The sequence below is a fragment of the Eptesicus fuscus genome, chromosome 22, assembly GCF_027574615.1.
Source record: "Eptesicus fuscus isolate TK198812 chromosome 22, DD_ASM_mEF_20220401, whole genome shotgun sequence".
NCBI lineage: Eukaryota > Metazoa > Chordata > Mammalia > Chiroptera > Vespertilionidae > Eptesicus > Eptesicus fuscus.
In genome coordinates this window covers 43,698,451-43,720,450 of record NC_072494.1, presented here as the reverse complement: position 1 = coordinate 43,720,450, position 22,000 = coordinate 43,698,451, and the positions used below count along the sequence as shown (strand labels likewise).

At 50.8% G+C, this 22,000-nt stretch overlaps 1 protein-coding gene across 1 annotated transcript; it reads left to right on the top strand.

The window, feature by feature from the left end:
• The first annotated feature begins 200 nt into the window (after window positions 1–200).
• On the top strand, window positions 201–19,663 carry UHMK1 (U2AF homology motif kinase 1). Its single transcript, XM_054711385.1, has 8 exons — window positions 201–632; window positions 1,613–1,905; window positions 2,467–2,658; window positions 5,103–5,197; window positions 12,059–12,135; window positions 12,267–12,365; window positions 14,616–14,704; window positions 18,216–19,663. Exons 1-8 carry the CDS (start codon window positions 365–367, stop codon window positions 18,360–18,362), a joined length of 1,260 nt encoding a protein of 419 aa, XP_054567360.1. The 5' UTR covers window positions 201–364; the 3' UTR covers window positions 18,363–19,663.
• The last annotated feature ends 2,337 nt before the right edge of the window (window positions 19,664–22,000 follow it).

Here is a 22,000-nt window from a genome sequence, read left to right as displayed (position 1 = left end):
GAGGGGTCACTCAAGGTAAAGACTGACCATTTTCAAGGAAGGTGCAGCGTAGGACCTGAGGACCTACTGTGACCTGCTTAGTTAGAAACTTACATCCAGAGCCTCAGACCTCCACCCTGGGAACCAGGCCCGCCCAAGCGCCGGCTTCCTGCCGGCTTCCTTCCGGGCGGGCGCAGGCTCGACCTGGTCTCCGCTTCCGGCTTCCGGCGGGCGGGCGGGCGCGCTTCCGGCTTCATGGCGACCTGAGCCGGGCGGCGCGCGGCGGGCCCCTCCCTGCGAGCGGCTGGAGGCGGCGGCGATGTGACCCGCGGGCGGCCTGCTGCCGGGCGTCGCGTCAGCTCCGTGTCGCCCTCGGTCCGCGCGGATGGCGGCGTCCGGCTGCGCGTGGGGCGCCGAGCCTCCGCGGTTCCTGGAGGCCTTCGGGCGGCTGTGGCAGGTGCAGAGCCGCCTGGGCAGCGGGTCGTCGGCGTCGGTGTACCGGGTGCGCTGCTGCGGCACCCCAGGCTCGCCCCCCGGCGCGCTCAAGCAGTTCCTGCCGCCCGGCGCCTCCGGGGCCGCCGCCTCGGCCGCCGAGTACGGCTTCCGCAAGGAGCGCGCGGCGCTGGAGCAGCTGCAGGGCCACCGCAACATCGGTAATGGCGCTGCGCCGGCCGCGGCCGCTGGGCGGGGGCGCAGAGGTCCCTTCCCTGGGACGGCGGCCGCGTCTTTGCTGGACCGTCCTGTGTTGCAAGGAAAGTTTTCCGCCATTGCATAGCGGTGAAAAACGGGAAGTGCTTCTAGGGCTTGGGGCATCCCTGCTAACACCCGTAGGTGCCCTCGGTCCTATTGAGTCCGCGGGGAGAAATGACTCAGTGTTTCCCGGCGTCCTGTGAAGTGTGAGAGGTGCACTCCGTGCTTTTACGTCTGTGGTTCGGACACCGAGTGGGAGATCTGAACCGATCCCTGACGCTCGGCCTGTGAGAACGGCCCCGGCTGTCACTGCCCCCACAGAGCCTGAGCAGTTAGGGCTTTGCCTCCTCCGTGTTTACTTCCTGCTGAGCATCGTTTGAAGACTGGCCTTCTTTGTATTACCTCTTTGGAGGAGAATTTAACATTAGTGCGTGTGTTTTTAAGGCTGCATCTTGTTCATGCCCATGGTCTTTAAGAGTGAATTTTTTATTTTATTTTTTTTGCAGTTTGTACAAACCTAAGGACTTGTTGAATCTGAAAGATTAGGTGCAAATGTCATCTTTAAAAGTCTCTTCTTTTAACATTGAGGTAATAGAGTGCTATTTTGGATCAAGAGTCAATCTTCAAATTTTGTTTTTTCACACTGCAACATTCATCTTAAGAGTAGTACTTAATATTTGGATTTGTACTTAAAATTTTTTAATTTTTTTTTTTTTTACTTTCGATAATTTTTGCTTGGTACCTTCAGTATTCACTGAGTTCTTAGTGATATACAACTTGAATTATTGTGCCACATTTAATATCTTTGAATAGTAATCAGCTGCTGAAAGTAGTATTATCTTATTTTATTAAAATAACCCAATTACCCAAAAATCTTATTACAGTAGAAGCTTCCTTGCCAGAGTCTGATTTGTAAAGCATTACAATTTGTCTCTTTTCGTAGTCACGTTGTATGGAGTCTTTACAATCCATTTCTCTCCAAACGTGCCATCTCGCTGCCTGCTGCTTGAGCTCCTGGACGTCAGCGTTTCAGAATTGCTCTTGTACTCCAGTCAGCAGGGCTGCTCCCTGTGGATGATACAGCACTGTGCCCGCGACGTGCTGGAGGCCCTCGCTTTCCTTCATCGGGAGGGTTATGTCCATGCAGACCTCAAACCGCGTAACATACTGTGGAGTGCAGAGAACGAATGTTTTAAACTCATTGACTTTGGACTTAGCTTCAAAGAAGGCAATCAAGTAAGAAATATGTTCTGTCTGCCCCCCCCCCCCCCATCAGAGTCTAAGCTAAATGTCTTTAAATAGCAGAGGTGGTTTAGTAGAGGCTTAAAGGGTAATTTCTAACTTCAGTGATGAAATTCCTGGGGATGAAGCAAATAAAATTTCCATTGCCAGCGTGGAAGAAAGGCCATATGTTTGGGTCAGGTCGGGGGAACTAGCATTAGGAGTAATTCACCTGTAAAGTGCTATTTTATTCTTTGAGCATTTGGTTACTTGCTGAATTATTGGTGTCTGCAGTGTTGGGGCTCCTGGGAGAACACATGTGTGGGTTCTGGCAACCCCCATTCATCTTGGTTTGTCAGCTCTTTGCACAGTGCCCTTATTTGTTAGCAGTACCTAGCGGGCAGGAGACTACAGAAACCAGTAGCTGTCTGGAATGCAGCTTGCCACCTATGAACTGAAGAATCAGGGCAGCCAAGGGTGATTGTTTGGCATTCAGTTGCCAGCAAATACAGTGTTAGGTGGGTGGGTGGGTGGAAAGGGAGCAGCTTGTTCCAGGCTGTAATGTTTACTCTCTAGGATGTGAAGTATATTCAGACGGACGGGTATCGGGCTCCAGAAGCGGAACTTCAGAATTGCATGGCCCAGGCTGGCCTGCAGAGCGACACAGAGTGCACCTCGGCCGTTGACCTGTGGAGCCTCGGCATCATTTTACTGGAAATGTTCTCAGGCGTGAAACTGAAACACACCATCAGGTCTCAGGAGTGGAAGGTAACCAGCGCCAGTGCTTGTGCTCGGGGTCCCTGGTCCCAGTTTCAGACTCCGAGGCTTACAGTGATTCTTGGTGGGACTCTGCCTCGCGCCCTCCATCCCCCACTTGCTGCGCTGTGGCTCCTGACAGCTGCTGCTCCTCCCGCAGCGGCCGGCGCTGCTCAGCGTGTGCTCACTGTGCCTGGGAACCACGGCCTTTTCCTGAAGAAGCAAAAGGGATTTCTTTGTTTAGTAACTTCGTTATACTGCAGTATACAGCAGTATGTTATCAGTTAAATGCTATTCTTTGCATTATGTTTACAGTTAATGCAGTTGAAGTATTTTAATGCACAGCCTCATTGAATTCTGACAATTCTGTGAGGATGGTCAGAGAGATGTTGGCTACTCTGTTCAATGAACCAGAGACTCGGATGTGAAAAACCTCTGGCTTTGGGTCATACGATTGTCCTCCCACCTCGGGCTTTGTCCACTGTCCTACACACCTTCCTACTTGTCCATCATGTGTGCACTTTCCTGGTAATGTGACTGCTGCTGACAGCATTCTTACTGTGGGAACAGGGACTGAGTTCCAAACCTCTGACACAGGAGTGAATTTTCTGTGTGTTCACAAGTTAAGAATTAACCTCAATATGTCTTTAAACACATTCTGGGGCTTTAATGTTGTGATGATGTTAGTATCCTTCAGGCTAGAGGTTTGGTAAATAGTACAATGTTTAGGAATTACTGGTTTTGATATTAAACATCTGATACTGAGTGTGTGGTTGTTGGGCCGTTGGGAGTAGCAGCTCTTGGAAGGAATGTTTTAACCATCTAGTGGGTGTACCAACTGCTTACTTTTGGCCAGAAACATGCTGCCAGGCGAGTCAAGCCAGTATCACTCTTTGTCATTGGTGCTCCCCGCAGCCGGAGGCCAGATACCTTCCCTGGTGTCAGTGCAGGTCAGTCCTCCCAGGGCTTCCACTGTCTGAGCCTTTGGACTGGTTCTACTTGGGTCAGAACCAGTCAGAACTGGGCCCCAGTCGGGCATTTTGTGGTGAAATTTGGAGGCATGGTTTGTACTTAATGGAATCCCCAGTATTCACTTCCTGGATAAAAATATCATTACATATTTCATCACTTTCTCTGAAGGCAAAATTGCCAAGTGAGTGTGAGCATAGTCTCTGAAGTGGTACGATGAGGTTCAGATCTTGCCTCTAGCTCTTACTAAGCTAGTTATTTAGGTTCACGAGACCATGGTTTACTTCCTGTAAAATGAAGGTAATCCTGTATAATAAAAGGCTAATATGTAAATAGACCGAATGGCGGAATGACCAGTTGCTATGATGTGCACTGACCACCAGGGGGCAGACGCTCAACACAGGAGCTGCCCCGTGGTGGTCAGTGCACTCCAACAGGGGGAGCACCACTCAGCCAAAAGGTGGTGGTGGGAGCCTCTCCCGCCTCCATGGCAGCGCTAAGGATGTCTGACTAAGCCATCAGTTGGACATTCCCCGAGGGCTCCTGGACTGCGAGAGGGTGCAGGCCAGGCTGAGGGACACCCCCCCCCAGTACACGAATTTTGTGCACTGGGCCTCTAGTCCTATATAATAAAAGGCTAATATGCTAAGTGTCTGACTGTTCCACCAGTCGCTATGATGCGCACTGACCACCAGGGGGCAGACACTCTGTCTGGTAGGTTAGCTTGCTGCTGGGGTCCGGCTGATCGGGACTGGGCAAGACGGGCTGGGCACGCCCTGGAGCCCTCCTGCGGTCCCTCTCCAGCCCCGATTGTGCACCAGTGGAGTCCCTGGGCTGGCCTGCGCCCTCTAGCAAACCGGGACCCTTTGGGGGATGTCGGAGAGTTGGTTTTGACCTGATCCCCATAGGCCAGGCATATGAGTATTGGGGTTAAAAAAGAAATGCCTAGTTCTCGACATGTGTGTGCCTATGGGACATTTAGAAACTTTAGTGAACATGATGCTGTAAGGTCTTTTTACTCATGTATATACTTCCACGGTACTCAGAGAAATAGTATGCCCCACAAGGATTTAGAATGTGAATAATATGACAAATGCAGTTTTTAAATCGTGCCTTATTCTCCTGGATAATTTATTTTATTTCTATCTGAAACCAACTGCAGACACTCGTCACTGAGACACGGGCTCACCCAGTACACCTGCATTTTCTCACTTTGCGTTGAGCTGCATTCTCATGTGGTTACTTTGGTGTTTCTTTGCTTACTCACCCATTGGTTGGTGCTGGTAGCAGGCCAGGTGCTGAGGCTAGGACACGAGTAATTCTGTACAAAATCTCTTAAGATCAGGAGCTCGAGGAAGAGGGAGATTAATTAGAGGAAATTAATTGCCCCGTTTCTGTTGTGTTTGACTTAGCAGCTAGTGCCTGGTACGTCAGGAAATATTGACTGGATTAAATAACCAAAGGAAGACTCTTCTCCCTCGTTTCAGGCAAACAGTTCTGCTATCGTCGATCACATATTTGCCAGGAAAGCAGTGGTGAATGCTGCAATCCCAGCCTATCACCTGAGAGACCTTATCAAAAGGTGCGTCACTTTTACTTCAACTTTGCTATTCACTGAAGAAATTTAGTTATTATTTCTGGTTTGCTTGATCATGTAGTGTGCCGTGCTCAGCACGGCCAGGGGTGAACCTGAGGGGGAGCAGTGAAAGATTAACCTTTTGCACTCGGATGTGTGGGACCTCAGGCTGCTCCCCCTACCCCAGCGCCAGGCCAGGGGACCTCAGGCCACACCCCCACACCCCCGTGAGTGTGACTCGACACGGTTAGCATTGAGATTAAAATTACTCTTTGAATGTATCAATAATTTGAAATATAAAAAAATCCAAATAAATAAGTTTGTATGAAAAGAAACTCCAGTTTTTTATTCTACTGCTGCGCTTTGTAAAATCTGGGGTATTTAAAAAATTAAATCCCGAGTAGAATAAAGGAATCGAGAAAAAAGCAAGTGAGTGCAAAGGGTTAAAGAAGACAGACAAGAGAATAAAGGTGGGGCTAGGTGGGATGCTGCTCTCAGATGGAGAGACAGTGCCACAGCCTGCAAGCTGAGTCTTTATTTTATAGCCAGACTAGTGACCCGGTGCACGAAATTCATGCATGTTAAAAGGGGATTAATTAGAGGAAATAATTTAATATTGCTATTTGCCCTTTCTCTATAATAGAAGTGTCAGAGATGAAAGAAATTTAGTAAAATGTATATGAAAACCTTCCTCCTGTCAGAGTCTGGGGCTCACCGTGGGACCCAGAGTCAAGTCCCCGCCTACCCACATGCACCTCAAAATTGCATGAGACCCAGACTCGGCCAGCCACCCCCACCATTCGGCTAGATCCAGACCCGGCTAGTCCCACCCTTGTCAAGCCCTGCCGGGCAGGGGACATAGCTTCAGGTCCCCCAGACCGGGGCGGGGGTGTGCCTTGAGGTCCTCCATCAAGCCCTGCCAGGTGGGGAACATGGCCTGAGATCCCCTGTCAAGCCCCGCTGAGTGGGGGGCATGGCCTGAGGTCCCTTGTCAAGCCCCGCCAGGCAGGGGGACGCAGCCTCAGGTCCCCTGGCCTGGTGCTAGGGCGGGAGGCGTGGCCTGAGGTCCCCTGTCAAGCCTCGCTGGGTGGGGGGTGTGGCCTGAGGTCCCCCGGCCTGGCGCTGGGGTAGGGGGAGCAGCCTGAGGTCCCCTAGCCCAGCATCAGATTGGGAAGCGCACCTTGAGATCCCCCGTCAAGCCCCGCCGGGTGGGGGGCATGGCCTCAGATCCCCTGGCCTGGCACTGGGGCGGGGGGAGGGGGGAAGGTGTGGCCTGAGATCCCCCAGCCTCACCCCAGGGTGGGGGGTGCGGCCTGAGGTCCCCTGTCAAGCCCTGCTGGGTGGGGGAGGGCGTAGCCTCAGGTCCCTGCTGATTGCTCACTAAGGCTCCTTATGGGAACTTGGCCTCACCTGTGGGTGCAGCCATCTTTGTGACGGAGTGATGGTTAATTAGCATATTCCCTCTTTATTAGATAGGATTCCATGAGGCAAAGTAAGGGCATGGTCAAGATGTTTACAATGTTCTCACAGGTTTGGAATCTACTCAATTACATGCACCTCATCAAGCTTTGTTTACTTGCTGCACCTCCTGCAGCCTACATCACTCAGCCACCTGGGACCACAGGTTCGGACCATAAGGTCAAGCTTACAGCCATAGCCTTTGGCTATAATTGTGCTGGGAGGGCTTTGCCCTCCAAGTTGGGACCTGCACGTGGCTTTGCCATGAGAGGACCATGCCCTCTCATTAGTCCGAGGCTTGAACCTGTCCAAACGCTGTAGTCGCTCTCCACGATGTAGAGGGTTTTCTCCCTTAGAAGTAAAACCTACTTGAAACCTTCTGTACAGGCCAGCTTCTTATGAGAAACCTAAGTGATCAAGTCTTTTACTAACTTGATTTTCAGAGGCACATTCTTTTGATCATGAGGGGTCCTAGGGAGAAGGCCTTCCTGCAGCAGAAACGGGTGATGGGCTGAGTGTCTTTGGCCTCTTACAGCCCTGGCTGTTGTATGTACTTAAAGAGAGTCTTTATAAACTTGAAGACTAAGTTTGTTTTGGACTACCAAAAAGAGGGTTCAGGTGAGGTCATTTTGTATTATACTTTAAACATTACCATTGAAAACTGTGGAATAGAACAGTGTTTCTGATTCCTGAGTAGATCCAATCACAATAGATATATTAAAATAAGAAATAATGTGTATTATCAAATCGTTGATTTTTCATAGTTCTAGCATTTATGTCCAGAAATGAATAAAATAGTATGCTGCAAAAGGGTGGGTCTCCTGATCAAGTCATCGTATTATTGTTTGGAATATTGACCCTATAAATCTTCCAATTAGGTGTTTGTGGATTTTGTTTGTTTGTTTGTTTGTTTTTACTTTGTAATAATTATAGATTCACAGGAACTTGAGGTCTGCCCTTCAGCTAGTTTCCCCCAGTGGTAACTTCTTTCATACCTGTCATGAAGGATCAGACCAGAAATGGATGTTATAATCCATGGACTTGCTTCCATGTACCAGCTTTTCTTGTGAGACAAATTAAGTTTAAATAGCAGTTAGTAGATTAGTATCTGATGTCTGACATCATATGTTGCATTTTACCTTGAAAAGATGCAAAACCAGCTAATGCCCTAGCTGGTTTGGCTCAGTGGATAGAGCGTTGGCCTGCGGACTGAAGTGTCTCAGGTTCGATTCCAGTCAAGGGCACATGCCTGGGTTGCGGGCTCGATCCCCAGTAAGGAGCATGCAGGAAGAAGCCAATCTCGGATTCTCATCATTAATGTTTCTCTCTCTCCCTCTCTATTTCTCTCTGAAATCAAAAATATATATGTGTATGTGTGTGTGTGTATGTATGTATGTATATATATATAAAGAAGCAGTATAAGATTATAGTATAATGGATGGATTCTGTACTGCTGAAACTGATATAATATTGTACACCAACTATAATTTTTTTTAAAATGGAAAGATTACATAATGGACTAGAGGCCCCGTGCACAAAATTCGTGCAACGGGGGTGGGGGGGTGTCCTTCAGCCCGGCCTGAACCCTCTCCAGTTTGGGACCCCTTGGGGGCAGTCGGACATCCCTCTCACAATCTGGGACTGCTGGCTCCTAACCACTCGCCTGCTTGCCTGCCTGATTGCCCCCTAACCGCTCCCCTGCCAGCCTGATTGACGCCTAACTGCTCCCCTGCCGGCCTGATCACCTCCAGCTTCCCTCCCCTGCCGGCCCGATTGCCCCCCAACTGCCCTCCCCTGGCAGCCCAATAGCCCGCAACTGCCCTCCCCTGGTGGCCCAATGGCCCCCAACTGCCTTCCCTTGCCAGCCTCATGGCCCCCAACTGCCATCCCCTGCCGCCCTGATCTCCCACAACTGCCCTCCCCTGCCGGCCATCTTGTGGTGGCCATCTTGTGACGACGTGAGGGCGGCCATCTTATGGCGGCGTCGCATGAGGACATGATGCCACCTAGGCTTTTATTATATAGGATAGGACTAGAGGCCCATTGCATGAAAATTCATGCACTGGAGGGGGTGTCCCTCAGCCCGGCTTGCCCCCTCTCACAGTCCGGGAGCCCTCAGGGGCTGGAGGCAACCTGGCGATCAGAGGAAGGTGACGTCCCCATCACACCTCTGTTGCTGCCACTGCCGGCAGTACAAGCCTCAGCCGGCCCTGGTTACCTGACCCTCAGCCGGCCGTGGTTACCTGAGCCTTGGGTGGCTCTGGGCGGCTGGGCAGCCACCATCCGAGGCTTGCCTGCCCTTCGGGCCGGCCTTGGGGGGCTGAGTGTGGGTCTGGCTGCACTGTGAACCTGCCACTGCTGCCCCCTCCCCTCACCTCCCCGGACGGGGCTGAAAGGACTGGGGTAATCCGATGGGGCTGAGGAGACTGGACGCCGCCATCTTGTGGCTATGGGTGCCACCATCTTAGTGACGGAACGATGGTCAATTTGCATATTCCCTGTTTATTAGATAGGATTCTTGCTTGTAAGTCAGATCATCTAAGTTCTAGTATTGACTGCGTTTTTTTAAATTATACAACTAATACTAAATTTGGAAGCTACAGAAAATTGTGACGAGGAAAATAAAATTGTACACCCCTCTAGTGTTAGCAGTTGGGGCATTTCTTCGCAGTGTTTTCTTGTGTACTTGGTTATGTGTCCAGGTGTGGTTATTTGAACTTCTCTGTGGAATTACACAGACACAGAACAAACGTGCAGCTCAGTGGGTCCCTAGGAATCACTTTGTTCACCGTTTAGGTCAAGAAACAGCTTCGAGGTCACTCGCAAGTCCCGGTCTCCATCCAAGCCTCTTCCTCTCCCCCAAAGTAACCACTGCCCTGACTTCATGCTAATTACCTCCTCATTTCATTGCCATTAATAACCAAAGTGTGCATCCTTAAACCCTGTGGTTAGAGTTCTTCTAAGAAGCAGTCCCTTTAAAATGTGACTGAATCTAAGAAGTCTGTTTCTATCTCCTGCCCCCGCCTGTGATTCTGTTGAACAGCTCGGGCTGTTGGCTCAGTGCAGGTGCCCACAGTCTGAACTTGCAGGTTGTGTTGTGTGGTGTAGTTTAGCACAGTTCTCTGTTTGTTTCTTGTAAATTGGTGGTTGTATCTAGAGGGTTTGAATTTTAAAGTAATTTTTGGTGGGACTGTAGTTGGCATGGTGCTCTTTACAGGGAGGCACCTGGTCACCTGTCAGTTCTCATTGTCTAGATCTTTGTTAGGGGGTGTTCTCATCTGTCATCTGTTCTTCCCATGGCTAACCAAACAACAGGGAAATGCTTGATTCTCTTGTTTTCATAATGTGGCAATGCCCTGTCATCCTCCAAAGGGATCATGCCTTCTTTGGAACTTAAAAGTATCATTATTACTGAGTGGGTTTAAATACAGCTGATGTGTATTTGCAGTCTTCTCCTCATCGGAGCTGTGTCCTGTCTGAGGGACGGGAGCCTCTGCAGGTGGGCTCTGGCGTACCTTGTTATCATGTTCTGACAACTTCCTTGCTGTGACAGGCTGTTCCCAGTCACCTCTTACATGTCCTGCCCTGATCTGGAAGTAGCCATTTCTCCAGGAAGCATGGTTTCTTTAAATAGGGAGTGGTATTTTAAAATCACATTCTGGGTATTAGGTATACTCATTGGTACTGGGTGGTGTTGTGTCTAGGCCTTTTAAGGGGACAGAGGTCACACTGATAGTTACGTTCAAATGCAGGACAACCAATGATGTCTTTGTTTTACATCTCTATCTCCTTTCTTCTGGGTCAACAGTTCTGGCTCTAAGCACAGAGGGGATGCAGAATTAGAATGTTTCTTAACCACTCATTTGCTTTGTGTACTAATGGAATCACTCAAACAGCCTCGGCACAGGGACAGCCATTATTCTCGGAGCGTTTGCTGGAAGCGCTCTGTGTGCCGGGCTTTCCCGTCCTTCCCCCATGGCAGCAGCAGTTGTATCTGCACCAGCAGGTCACATGGCCACTGTGTCCTGTCCTCTATGCTCTGACACTGGCCTCTGGGAATTGTTGGCTCTGTTGGGTTAGTCTTTTCTCTGGTTCGCCAGGTCAGCTGGTGCTTTTCTGTGCTGCCTTCCACAAAGGTGCCAGCGGTGGGAGTCTCGCCACGGGAAGTTTTGCCCCTTGCCTCTGTATTTTGGTGTTTATCGAGGTCACCTAGTTTTGTTGTAGAAGTTGTCCATCAAGTTGCTCTATATTGTCATTGCTATCAAGTTGCTCAATTTTTGACAACATTCAAAAACCACCTCACCACTATCCTTTTTATTTGTATTATTCAACCTGTTTAGCTTGCCTTTCACTTAACGTTATAAAGTGTGGATCACTTTCTCGTGTATTTATTAACCTAAACAAAAACATTTTAAGTTGAAACATATTGTGCCCTAGGTTTGTATCATGATTTATTGAACCATCCTATCTAATAAAGAGGGAATATGCTAATTGACCATCACTCCATCACAAAGATGGCTGCACTCACAGCTGAGGCCAAGTTCCCATAAGGAGCCTTAACGAGCAATCAGCAGGGACCTGAGGCTACGCCCTCCCCCACCCCCGTGGGGCTTGACAGGGGACCTCAGGCCATGCCCCCCACCCAGCGGGGCTTGACGGGGGACCTCAAGGTGCACCCCCAGTGCTGGGTCAGGAGAACTCAGGCCATGCCCCCGCCCAGCAGGGCTTGATGGGGGACCTGAGGCTGCCCCCCCCCCCCCCCCGTCTGACGGGACTTGATGGGAGACCTCAGGCCATATCCCCAACCCAGTGGGGCTTGACAGGGGATCTCAGGTCGTGTCCCCACCTGGTGGGGCTTGATGGAGGACCTCAAGGCACACTCCCCGCCCCAGTCTGGGCTGGGGGACCTCAGGCTGTGCCCCCCCCCCCCCCCATCCTGGCGCTAGGCCAGGGGACCTGAGGCTACATCCCCTGCCCGGCAGGGCTTGACAAGGGTGGGACTGACCGGGTCTGGATCTAGCCCAATATGGCGGGGGGCGGAGGGCGGGCGTGGGCCGGGTCTGGGTCTCACGTGATTTTGAGGTGCATGTGGGTGGGCAGGGACTTGACTCTGAGTCCCGTGGTGTGCCCCAAGGAGGAAGGTTTTCATATTTTTCTAATTTTCTTTCATCTCTGACACTTACATTATAGAGAAGGGGAAAAGAGCAATATTAAATTATTTCCTCTAATTAATCCCCTTTTAATGTGCATGAATTTCGTGCACCGGGTCACTAGTTTGTTTATAAATAGCATCTCCGTTTTCACAGAGGAAGGATTCAGTAGTCACACTCGGGATCAGTGCTGTGGTGCACTATTTTGTCATCTTCAGTGTTAGCATTTCCAGGAGACCGATGATGCTCTGTGTTTCAGCATGCTGCACGAGGACCCGGGCCAGAGGGCGCCTGCTGACGTGGCTCTGTGCAGCCCCTTCTTCAGCATTCCCTTTGGTAAGTTGTGCATGGCTTTATTCCTTTCTGGGGTTGTTGGAACTAATGTATATTTCCAAGCTCCCCTGCCTGGTGTTCATCGGTTTATTTGGGGAGCTTACATCTGACAATGTCTTAACAAACCCCAACAGCCCCTCACATCGAAGACCTGGTGATGCTCCCCACCCCGGTGCTGAGGCTGCTCAATGTGCTGGACGGTGACTACCTCGAGAGCGAGGAGGGGTACGAAGGTCAGTGCTACCTCCGCTGGGTGTTCACATCTTCCTTAAGCGGTCTGCCGGGGACACCTCTCCCCAGGGTTCTCCGAGCTTCCGCGTCTGTCCAGTGAGGATATTGAATTCTGTGACTTAAAATGCTCTTATCTTCTGATTCCTGTTATACAGTATGTCCCCCCGAGAGTTCATGTAGCAAAGCCCTCTTCCCCAATGTGATAATATTTGGAATTGGAGCCAGTTTTGGTAAATCTGAAGGCAGGTGGCATGCAGAGGGCAGAGCATGAGTGACTGTGGGCGTCTCGGCAGAGCTGCACCTGAGCCCGTCAGGAGTTGGCTGAGGCCGAGGGTGAGAAGCAGCAGGAGACCTGGCTAAGGGCAGGTGTGGCTGCATCGTAGGATATTTATTGGGGAGCAGTCAGTTTGCTGTGTTGAAGGACTTGAATTTTATCCCCAAGGTCGCGGCCTTGGAACATAAGCTTGCACAGAGCTTTGGGTCAGGCCCAGAGTGCTCCCTGTTCATTGGTGAACGAGGTAGGAGCCATTACAGAAGTCAAGGAGGAGGGACTCAGACTTACGCTTCCGTACAAGCATTCTGGAAGCACAGTGGTGAGGGGGCTAACCAGAGCCAGACTCAAAATGTCATTTTCTTTGTGGACAGCCAGACCATTGCAGGCAGGGCTAAGTTACCACCTGTTTCCTGGAAAGTGATCATTTGACAACCCTGGGCTTTGCTTAGTTATCTGACGAATGAAACAAAGATAATTTATTTGAACCTGTGACGGTTGTTAGTACCTGTAGCCTCGACTTTTCAGGACGCCTCCTCATCTGAAAGGATGGCCGTGCCCTCAGCTTTGCTTTAGTCAGGCCCTTAGGGTGCCCTGGTTCTGAAGCGTTAATGTTTGAATGTAGATACTGAGTCTTAGTGTTTAAGAGTCTCTCCTGAACGCCTTTGTTTTGATTAGAAGGTCATCGTTAGATTACATTAAATTAGTTTTAGGTGAGTTTGCTTAGTGATCGTGTGTGGGAATAGTCTTGTCATCTTGGTGTGGTTGGTTAAGGAAGTGAGGTTCAAATCTTCCTCTTTAGACCAAAATAAATTCTCAATCAAGTGAAGACTAAAATATTAAAAAGCAAAACAAAACATAAGACAAAGTAAGGGAAGGAATAGAACAGGGCTGGAAGGAAAAGGAGGGGGGAAGGAAGACAGGTGGGAATAAAAGCAAAAATTTAAAAGTTACGGGAGATTTTTGAAAATAATACTCCTGGAGCAGGAAAGGCCTCTTACAAGTTGATTACAAAACTCAGAAACAGTGAAATGGTGATGCAACAGATTTACCCTGACAAACCACCATGAGAAAGGTTAAGACAAGTACAATCTAAGAAAAAGAGGCCCTGTGAACCCACCCAGGGCACAGTGGGCGGAGGACACAGACGGTCTCCAGGAAAGCATGTGCCAGGGCATCTCACCCATAGGTTTGTTCTCGGTTACTGAAACGCTCATTAAAGCCATACTGTGGGGTCTGTGACCATCCTCTTAACAGTGGGAATGCATTTGATGACCCTCTGTGGGGTAAGTACGGAGGTCACTGCAGAGTGTTCACGTCGGGAAACTTTGAAATGTGATGCTAACAGAATCAATTAATTCAGACCACGTGACCTAGCAGTTCCATTTCTAGGAAGGCAACTTAGAAATACACAAATGAAATGAGACCTGTGCCAGCTTATCTATTATAGATTGTTTGAATGTTGTTTGAATGTAGATATTAATCTGCTTTGAGCAGTAGGAGGTATATTAGAGACTTGATCAACCATTCAGGAGGTGAAATATCACACAGTACAAAAACGAGAAATTTCATGTAATGGTTTTGAAAGATCTTGAAGATTCAGTGTTTTAATAAAGGGCAAGACTGGAATTTTTCACTTAAAGACATGATCATATTTGCTTGTATGAGCTTATGTTTATGGAAGAGATGGTCATGCTTGTTGACTTCAGGGAGGGGCCGGGATGGAAGTTGGGAAGGAGGAGGAGGACTGCTATTTCCAGATTTTGGATTTTGAATCATTCGGATGTATTAGCTATTCAAGTGTTAAAATATAAAAAGAAAACTTTTAAATGTATTGAATTTATATACTTAAGCTTAATTTTCAAAGCTATAGAAAGCGATCTTACTACTTAAATACGGATTCCTGAGTTCTTTGATGGTTACATGTTTTGAATAATGGGCCTTGTTAATTGCATGGCGTGGGCTGTGCTTGGGCACACAGATGCTGTGGAGGACGTGCGGGAGGAGTGCCAGAAGTACGGGCCGGTGGTGTCGCTGCTGGTTCCCAAGGAGAGCCCCGGCCGGGGACAGGTGAGCGGCGCCCCCCTCTCTCGTCAGTGAGAGGCGACTGAGTTCGCTCCAGGTGTTTTATTTCTGTAGAAAATGGAGACAAAAAACGTTGCTAGAGGTTATGAAGTTTTCATTAAAGTATTAATCTGCTTTTGAGCCATTGTAAATGGTGACACCAACAGAATCATGTGCAACTCTGGGTCAGGTTCAGTACAAAAATATTTTGGCCCGGTTTTGTTCTCATTAAGTAGAGTTAGAAAACCATTTAGGTTATGTTCTGATTATAACAGAATTACCATCCATCTGAGTTCCAGTCTCAGTGTGACTAGCTTTGTGGCAATTCTTAGTTTTTTGTATCTATAAAATGTATGGGCTAAACCTAGGATCACAGAGTTTTCTTTAGAAACTGTGGTTTTAAGTTAAATTATATGGCAAAGAAGATAGGAGAATTCTTCCTTCTGTCTGTAGTATTGTTATTTTCTGGAAAACAGAATATTGTTTTACTATCTCGTTTTCCAGCCTTGACACCTTTGAAAACATGCTCTGGGTAGTTCCTGTTGGGGCTGCCTAGTGCATGGGGCTGCCTAGTGCATGGGGGCTGCCTAGTGCATGGGGGGTGCCTAGTGCATGGGGCTGCCTAGTGCATGGGGGCTGCCTAGTGCATGGGGGGTGCCTAGTGCATGGGGCTGCCTAGTGCATGGGGGCTGCCTAGTGCATGGGGGGTGCCTAGTGCATGGGGGCTGCCTAGTGCATGGGGCTGCCTAGTGCATGGGGGCTGCCTAGTGCATGGGGGGTACCTAGTGCATGGGGGGTGTCTAGTGCATGGGGGGTGCCTAGTGCATGGGGGGTGCCTAGTGCATGGGGGGTGCCTAGTGCATGGGGCTGCCTAGTGCATGGGGGCTGCCTAGTGCATGGGGGCTGCCTAGTGCATGGAGGGTGTCTAGTGCATGGAGGGTGTCTAGTGCATGGAGGGTGTCTAGTGCGCGGGGGCTGTTTTGGACACTGGGCTATCTCGGTGGGTGTGGAAGGAGTCAGACTGGGAAAGTGAGTTCCGGTGGAGGGCACTGGCAGGTGTGAGGGTCAGTGCGACCTCAGAGTGGGAGTGGGGAGAGCAGGTGTGATCACAGAGGTGTGGGTTGGCAGGCTGAGGAGGGAGGGCTGAAGGTTTGAATTGAGGACCAGTGTGGTCCACCTCCACATTAGCCTCTGGTCAGGAGGACACGAGCCTGACCAGGGAAGCAGGAGGAGCGTTTCCAGGTGGGTGTCCAGCATCAAGGTGATAGGAAAGAGGAAGTCTCCCGTGACTTTGAGACGCTTCCCTGGAATTCCCGTGGGGAGGAGTGACAGTCACTCGTTAGCCTGGAATCCCAGGTCTTCACTCCTTTCGTTTTTTTGAGAATGTTTGTTATCTGGTCACTCATCCCCTGACCTGGTTCAGCACAGAGGAGCCTGTCCCCCAGACGGACAGACTCCCAGGTGCTGCAGCCCTCTCCGCGGGGTCCACACACCCTGCACAAGGACCGGCCCAGGAGCGCCTCACCCACTGCCACCTTAGTACACGCTTCTGTGGTCGTGCGGAGCCAGCCTGTCCCTGGACTTGGGAACCCTTTCAGGTTGTGATGATGTCAACTGTGCACCCATTTTACTTCTGCCATCGATTCAGTGCTGGAGAGAAGGCTTGTGCCAGAGTAGGGTCAAGGACCCAAACAAGTCAGAATGTTGAGTCCTCCATCCTCCACCCTCTTCAGGTTTTTATGAACACAGAGTTCCTTCATGTGGCACGGTTTCAGCACGCAGTCACCAGACACCTCGCACGGCAGTGCCGGGGTCCTTCACCTCCATCCTTGTTTATGTTTTAATTTTTAAAAAATCCTCCTCTGAGGATATGTTTTTATTGATTTTTAGAGAGCGAAAGGGAGGGCGGGAGAGAAAGGAGAGAGAGAGAGAAAAGAAACAGTGATGTGAGATGAAACATTGATCGGCTGCCTCCTGAACGTACCCTGACCAGAGATCAAACCCGTAACCTTTTGGTGTATGAAGTAACGCTCCAACGAACTGAGCCACCTGACCAGGGCTCCATCCCGATTTCTTTCTTTTTTTAAAATACGTTTTTATTCATTTCAGAGAGATGAAGGGAGAGGGAGGGAGAGATAGAAACATCAGTGTGAGAGAATAATCGATTGGCTGCCTCCTGCTCGCCCCCTACTGGGGATCGAGCCTGAAACCCGGGCATGGGCCCTGACAGGGAATTGAACTGTGACCCCCTGGTTCATAGGTCGATGCTCTACCACTGAGCCACAGTGGCCCAGCTCTATCTTGATTTCTTATTCCTACTGACTCAGGCCACCTCTCCCTTCCTCCGGACAGTCCCTTTGAAGGTGATGTATGCCCACCCAGCCAGTTCCTGCGATATTTCCAGTTATTCCAGGCCACACCCCTGCGCATGAACACCTTCTATGTTCTCGTTCTGACCATGGGGGAAGGAGGCGGGGCGGGGGGAGGCTTGTGGGACAGTGTTTATAAAGTCCACAGCAGTGGACAGTGATGTCCTCGGCCTTCACATTCACTCACTCCACTCATCACTCACCCAGAGCAGCTTCCAGTCCTGCAGGCTGGCGCGTGCTCAGTGCCTGCTCAGGTGCGCCACCTCCACTGAACTTGAACTGACCTTTCCTGTGCACAGAGGTGTTTAGGTGCCGAACACTTACACTGGCACAGGTGCCTGCAGTGCCCACGCGGTCCCCGCCGTGCAGGCTGCAGCCCGGGGGCAGGCTGTGCCATCCCGGTGTGCGGAAGGGCCTGTGCTGTTTGCACGAGGAAGTCGCTCACAGCTCACTTAGCACGTGCCCTCACGAGGCAGAGCAGCGCTGTGTGTGGAGTGGCCTCCTCTTTTCGTGCCTGGAGGCGGCTGCGCCCTGCGGAGGTGACTGCTCTGTCCAGGTAGAAGGGCGCCTGCGAGATGGAAGTGGCTGCCGCCTGAACTTCTGGGTAGACCTGATTTTAGGAAAAGGAGCAGGTGACGTTGAGAACCTAGAAGCTGATTTCCTTCCACTGTCGTTTGGAAAGTCTGTGCCGCGCTGGTGCTATGATAGGGCTGGTCCTGGTCTCCTGGCGACTGAGGACACGCCATTTCAGGTTGTTTCTTCTCCCTGGGACGTCGCTTTAGATCAGACAGCACTTGGGAGCTATTACGCTGTGTCCTCCACCAGGTTTAGGTGGGTTCAGGTGCTCTGGGAAAGGAAATGACCTTCCTACAGCTCTGGCGTCCGCACATCTTGCGTATTTCCCCTGAAAGTGTGGCCGCCTGGGGCGTGCTGAGGAGCGCTCGGCCCTGCGCTGCCCAGCACTGCTCTGTGGACTGGGCAAGAGGCTGCATCTGTCACCCGACTGGTCTTTGTTGGATTTTCTGAATTGACTGAGATCTAAGGGAGCATCCTGAATCTTGCTGCTCAGAACCTGGTGGCCACGTGGGGCCTCGGTGCAGTGCCCCCGAGACCTGGTGGGCACGAGGCCATGTGTTCTGTCTCCACAGGTCTTCGTCGAGTACGCGAACGCTGGGGACTCCAAAGCCGCTCAGAAGCTGCTGACGGGAAGGAGGTTCGATGGGAAGTTCGTCGTGGCTACGTTCTACCCGCTGAGTGCCTACAAGAGGGGGTACCTGTACCAAACCTTGCTTTAATCAGCAACCTTGGGGGATGCCTGTGTCTCCTCTTCCCCTCCCTGGGTCATTATATTCCACCCAAATGCAGGAGCACCCCTTCCCATGGGGAGGGGACACCTTGTACATTTGTTTCACCTGCTCATGGGCGGCTGTTGCTCAAGCACTGACTGCACTGCAGACACGGGCCCCGCGCAGGACGGGCCTCTCCCCATCCCAGGAGGGGCCCTGCTGCGTGCAGCCCGACACTCACTACTGCATGTGATCCTGAGTCAGGAGGGACGGGCCTCTCCCCATCCCAGGAGGGGCCCTGCTGCGTGCAGCCCGACACTCACTACTGCATGTGGTCCTGAGTCAGGAGGGACGGGCCGTGCCCGGGGAGCACGGACACGCCGTTGGAGAGGTGACGTCTCCTGCACAGCACTCCTGAGTCGTCCACGTCCTTGGCGGCGCTGGGAGCGCCGTGACGTTACCTCCTTGTCCACACTGAGTTACCATCGGTCCAGAAGTCCTGTAGCGCGAATATTCCTTTAAGGAGCCTGCAGTGAGCCTGGCTACAGGCTTTTAAATTAAGGCTTTTAAGCTGGAAAGCTGAGGCTTGATGTTGCACAACCTGACGTCTGGCGTGTGCTCGCGTGAGTGCAAGTGGGAGAGTGAGAGAAAACCTGGGTTGGTCCTTTTCCTGTGAGTCCTGTGAGCTGATCCCGTCCACACCAACCCATTCCCTACACGTCATACCTGTAACGTTCAGGATGTCAGCTTTTTTGAGAGTTGGCCTGTCTGATAGAAGGTAAATGAGAAACATTCCTGGGAGGCTCAGAACAAGTGAGTCTAGTTTGGGTTCCATTGAAATCTCTTAATTTAATGGTTGGATCAGAAGGGAAGTTCTGCCTCGAGCGGCTGCCTCATTCCATCTGCGTTAGACCCGGGTGAGCCCATCTCTGCTGAATCTCGTGATCACTGCCAGCTCCCTCAGAGTGTTCTCCCTGCACGGCGGGAAAGTGCAGTGGTCAGAAAGAAAAAACTCCATGTTCAGTGAAAGGAGAAGAAGAAACAGCAGGCACAGGGTGGGTGACGGGCCGTCTGTCCTGCTGCTCCTCATTCCCTGCTCCCTCCTTCCCTGGTGTAGTCAGAGCCGCGCCCACGGGGTCTGGTCTGGGAGTCAGGAGAGGGAAGAAAGGGGAGGCTGCCCAGGTGGGGTTGGGAACGAAGGACAACTGCACTGAGATCGGGGACACGGGGTCACGGGCTTCCTGTCACTAGATTGTCTTTAAGGATTTAAACTTAGGAAACCTTATAAAGCACTGATTATACAAATAGTAGTGTACAGAGTATGACTTTTTTTGTTTCTTTCCTAAATGAAATTGCTATTTATTTATTTTCCCTAAGGAACGTTCTTGTGTATCTTTCCCACTGGAGCTGTGCAGGCCACCGAGAGCCCCAGTGCAGCTCAAACTTCAGAGGGGGCGTTGTGTGATCCTGTGCAGCAGTGACTGCCACATAGTTCAGTTACTTAGTTACAGTGGTCTAGACTCTTTCTTGGTGTGCGCTCTGGAGCCCAGTTTCCTTAGTGTGCGCTCTGGAGCCCAGCTGTCTTAGTGTGCGCTCTGGAGCCCAGCTGTCTTAGTGTGCGCTCTGGAGCCCAGCTGTCTTAGTGTGCGCTCTGGAGCCCAGCTGTCTTAGTGTGCGCTCTGGAGCCCAGCTGTCTTAGTGTGCGCTCTGGAGCCCAGCTGTCTTAGTGTGCGCTCTGGAGCCCAGCTGTCTTAGTGTGCGCTCTGGAGCCCAGTTTCCTTAGTGTGCGCTCTGGAGCCCAGCTGTCTTAGTGTGCGCTCTGGAGCCCAGTTGTCTTAGTGTGCGCTCTGGAGCCCAGCTGTCTTAGTGTGCGCTCTGGAGCCCAGTTTCCTTAGTGTGCGCTCTGGAGCCCAGCTGTCTTAGTGTGCGCTCTGGAGCCCAGCTGTCTTAGTGTGCGCTCTGGTGCAGAATCGCAAAGCCTGCGGCCTGGTCCCAGGGGAAGTCAGCAGGTCAGCACGGCCCTTCCCTTGGGAGGAGGAACTCTTCCCTGTACCCTTGCAGAGGCCAACTAACGGTTTGATTTCAAATACTAATTCAAGAGAATGAAACCCGTATGGTGGGGACCTAAGCGGCCCTAAGACATCGATGTTTGTGCGGGTGGTAGCTTCCCTGGTGATGAAAAGCCTGGTCCTTCTGTATGTGCTGATGAACACAGTACAAGTGAATTCTTTTCGAGGGCAAGCATTCTAGGTGAGCACTGAACCTCGCATTCCCCGGTCCCGACCACAAAACCCAAATCCTTAGAATCAACGCTGCAGCGGCTTCAGGCAGTGGCTGCTGATTCCGCACTGCGCCCACAGCGCTCCTCAGTTCTTGTCTCAGTGCTGTGCATGCAAACATGTATGTGGTGGTTAACACGCGTGTCACTACAGAAGATGCTGGCTGGGTTATAAGAGAGCTGAGGGAGTACTTGGTGAGCCTAAGTACCATTTATTGAATTAAATATTTTGTATTAAAGCCACAAAATTGAAAAAAGATGCCTCCTATGCTTTAAGTTATTTCCTAGCCCTTAGCCCATTACTACCAAAGACATTTGTATTCTTCTCTTCTCACAGGATCAGAAATTCAGTCTTAGTATCTTCTTAAATCGCAACCAAATATTTTCAAAGATGCCCTTTTCATGATTCTTTTAGGGTGAAATATATGCACAAATTTAGATCCTTTGAAATTATTAAAAACCTAGAAATTTTCTTTTTGAAAGGTGCGAGGTCATGTCACTTAACCCCGGCCCTTTTGGGAAAATTTGATCTCAGGTAGTTTTTCTTTGCTGAATTAGCATCTGTGCTTCCTTCCTTCTCCACGCCCCCCCCCCACCCTCCAGTTGCTTCTTCACTGTTCATGGTTTCGAGGTGCATTTTTGCCCAAAGACCTGTAACTTGGTTCCTCTATGGCGTTGTTTGGCGAGAGGTGTTGGAGGTTGGCAGGTAGCGCTTTCCCAGCTTTGAAGCTTGAAGCGTCTGTAAGAAGAGGAGAACCAGGCTGCGCTCCCTGAAGGAGACTAGAGACTCCTGCAGTGGAGGCTGCCTGTGGGCCTGGTGTCCCCTTGAGTCTGTCCTCCCCGCAGCCCTGAGAGCTCCCTCTGCTGGGCCCCAATCGAAGCTGCGCCCTACCCCTTGGTCCTGGAGCACACACTGCCAGCTGCGGGCATGCTGGCTTTCATTCATTGTAAAGGTCCATTGTGCTGGGTTTATATTTGACCTTGGAGCAAGTTTACTTTAAGGAATGCTGCCAGGAACATTGCTTCGAGTGGAGGAGACCGCCTGCCCGAGGCGGTTTCCTCTGATACCCGGCTTTCACCTGCTAGCACTGGCCACCTCTCCGGAGGCACGGCCGCCCCGGCTCAGGGCTGGAGTTACTGACCACATGCAGGCCCCTGACCCTTGGGCATCAGACTCTGTAGGTCTTCCTTTTCACTTCCAGTGGTAGGCCCGTCTTACATAATTTCTGCTACCAGTTACACCTGGCAGGGGGACGTTGTTTTGGGTAATTTAATGAAAACCAACACCATTGTAACTGATAGTAACTGTAACCGTTTGTTTCCGGGTGAGAGAGTGGGGGAGATTCTTACTCAGGAACCGAGGCTGGCA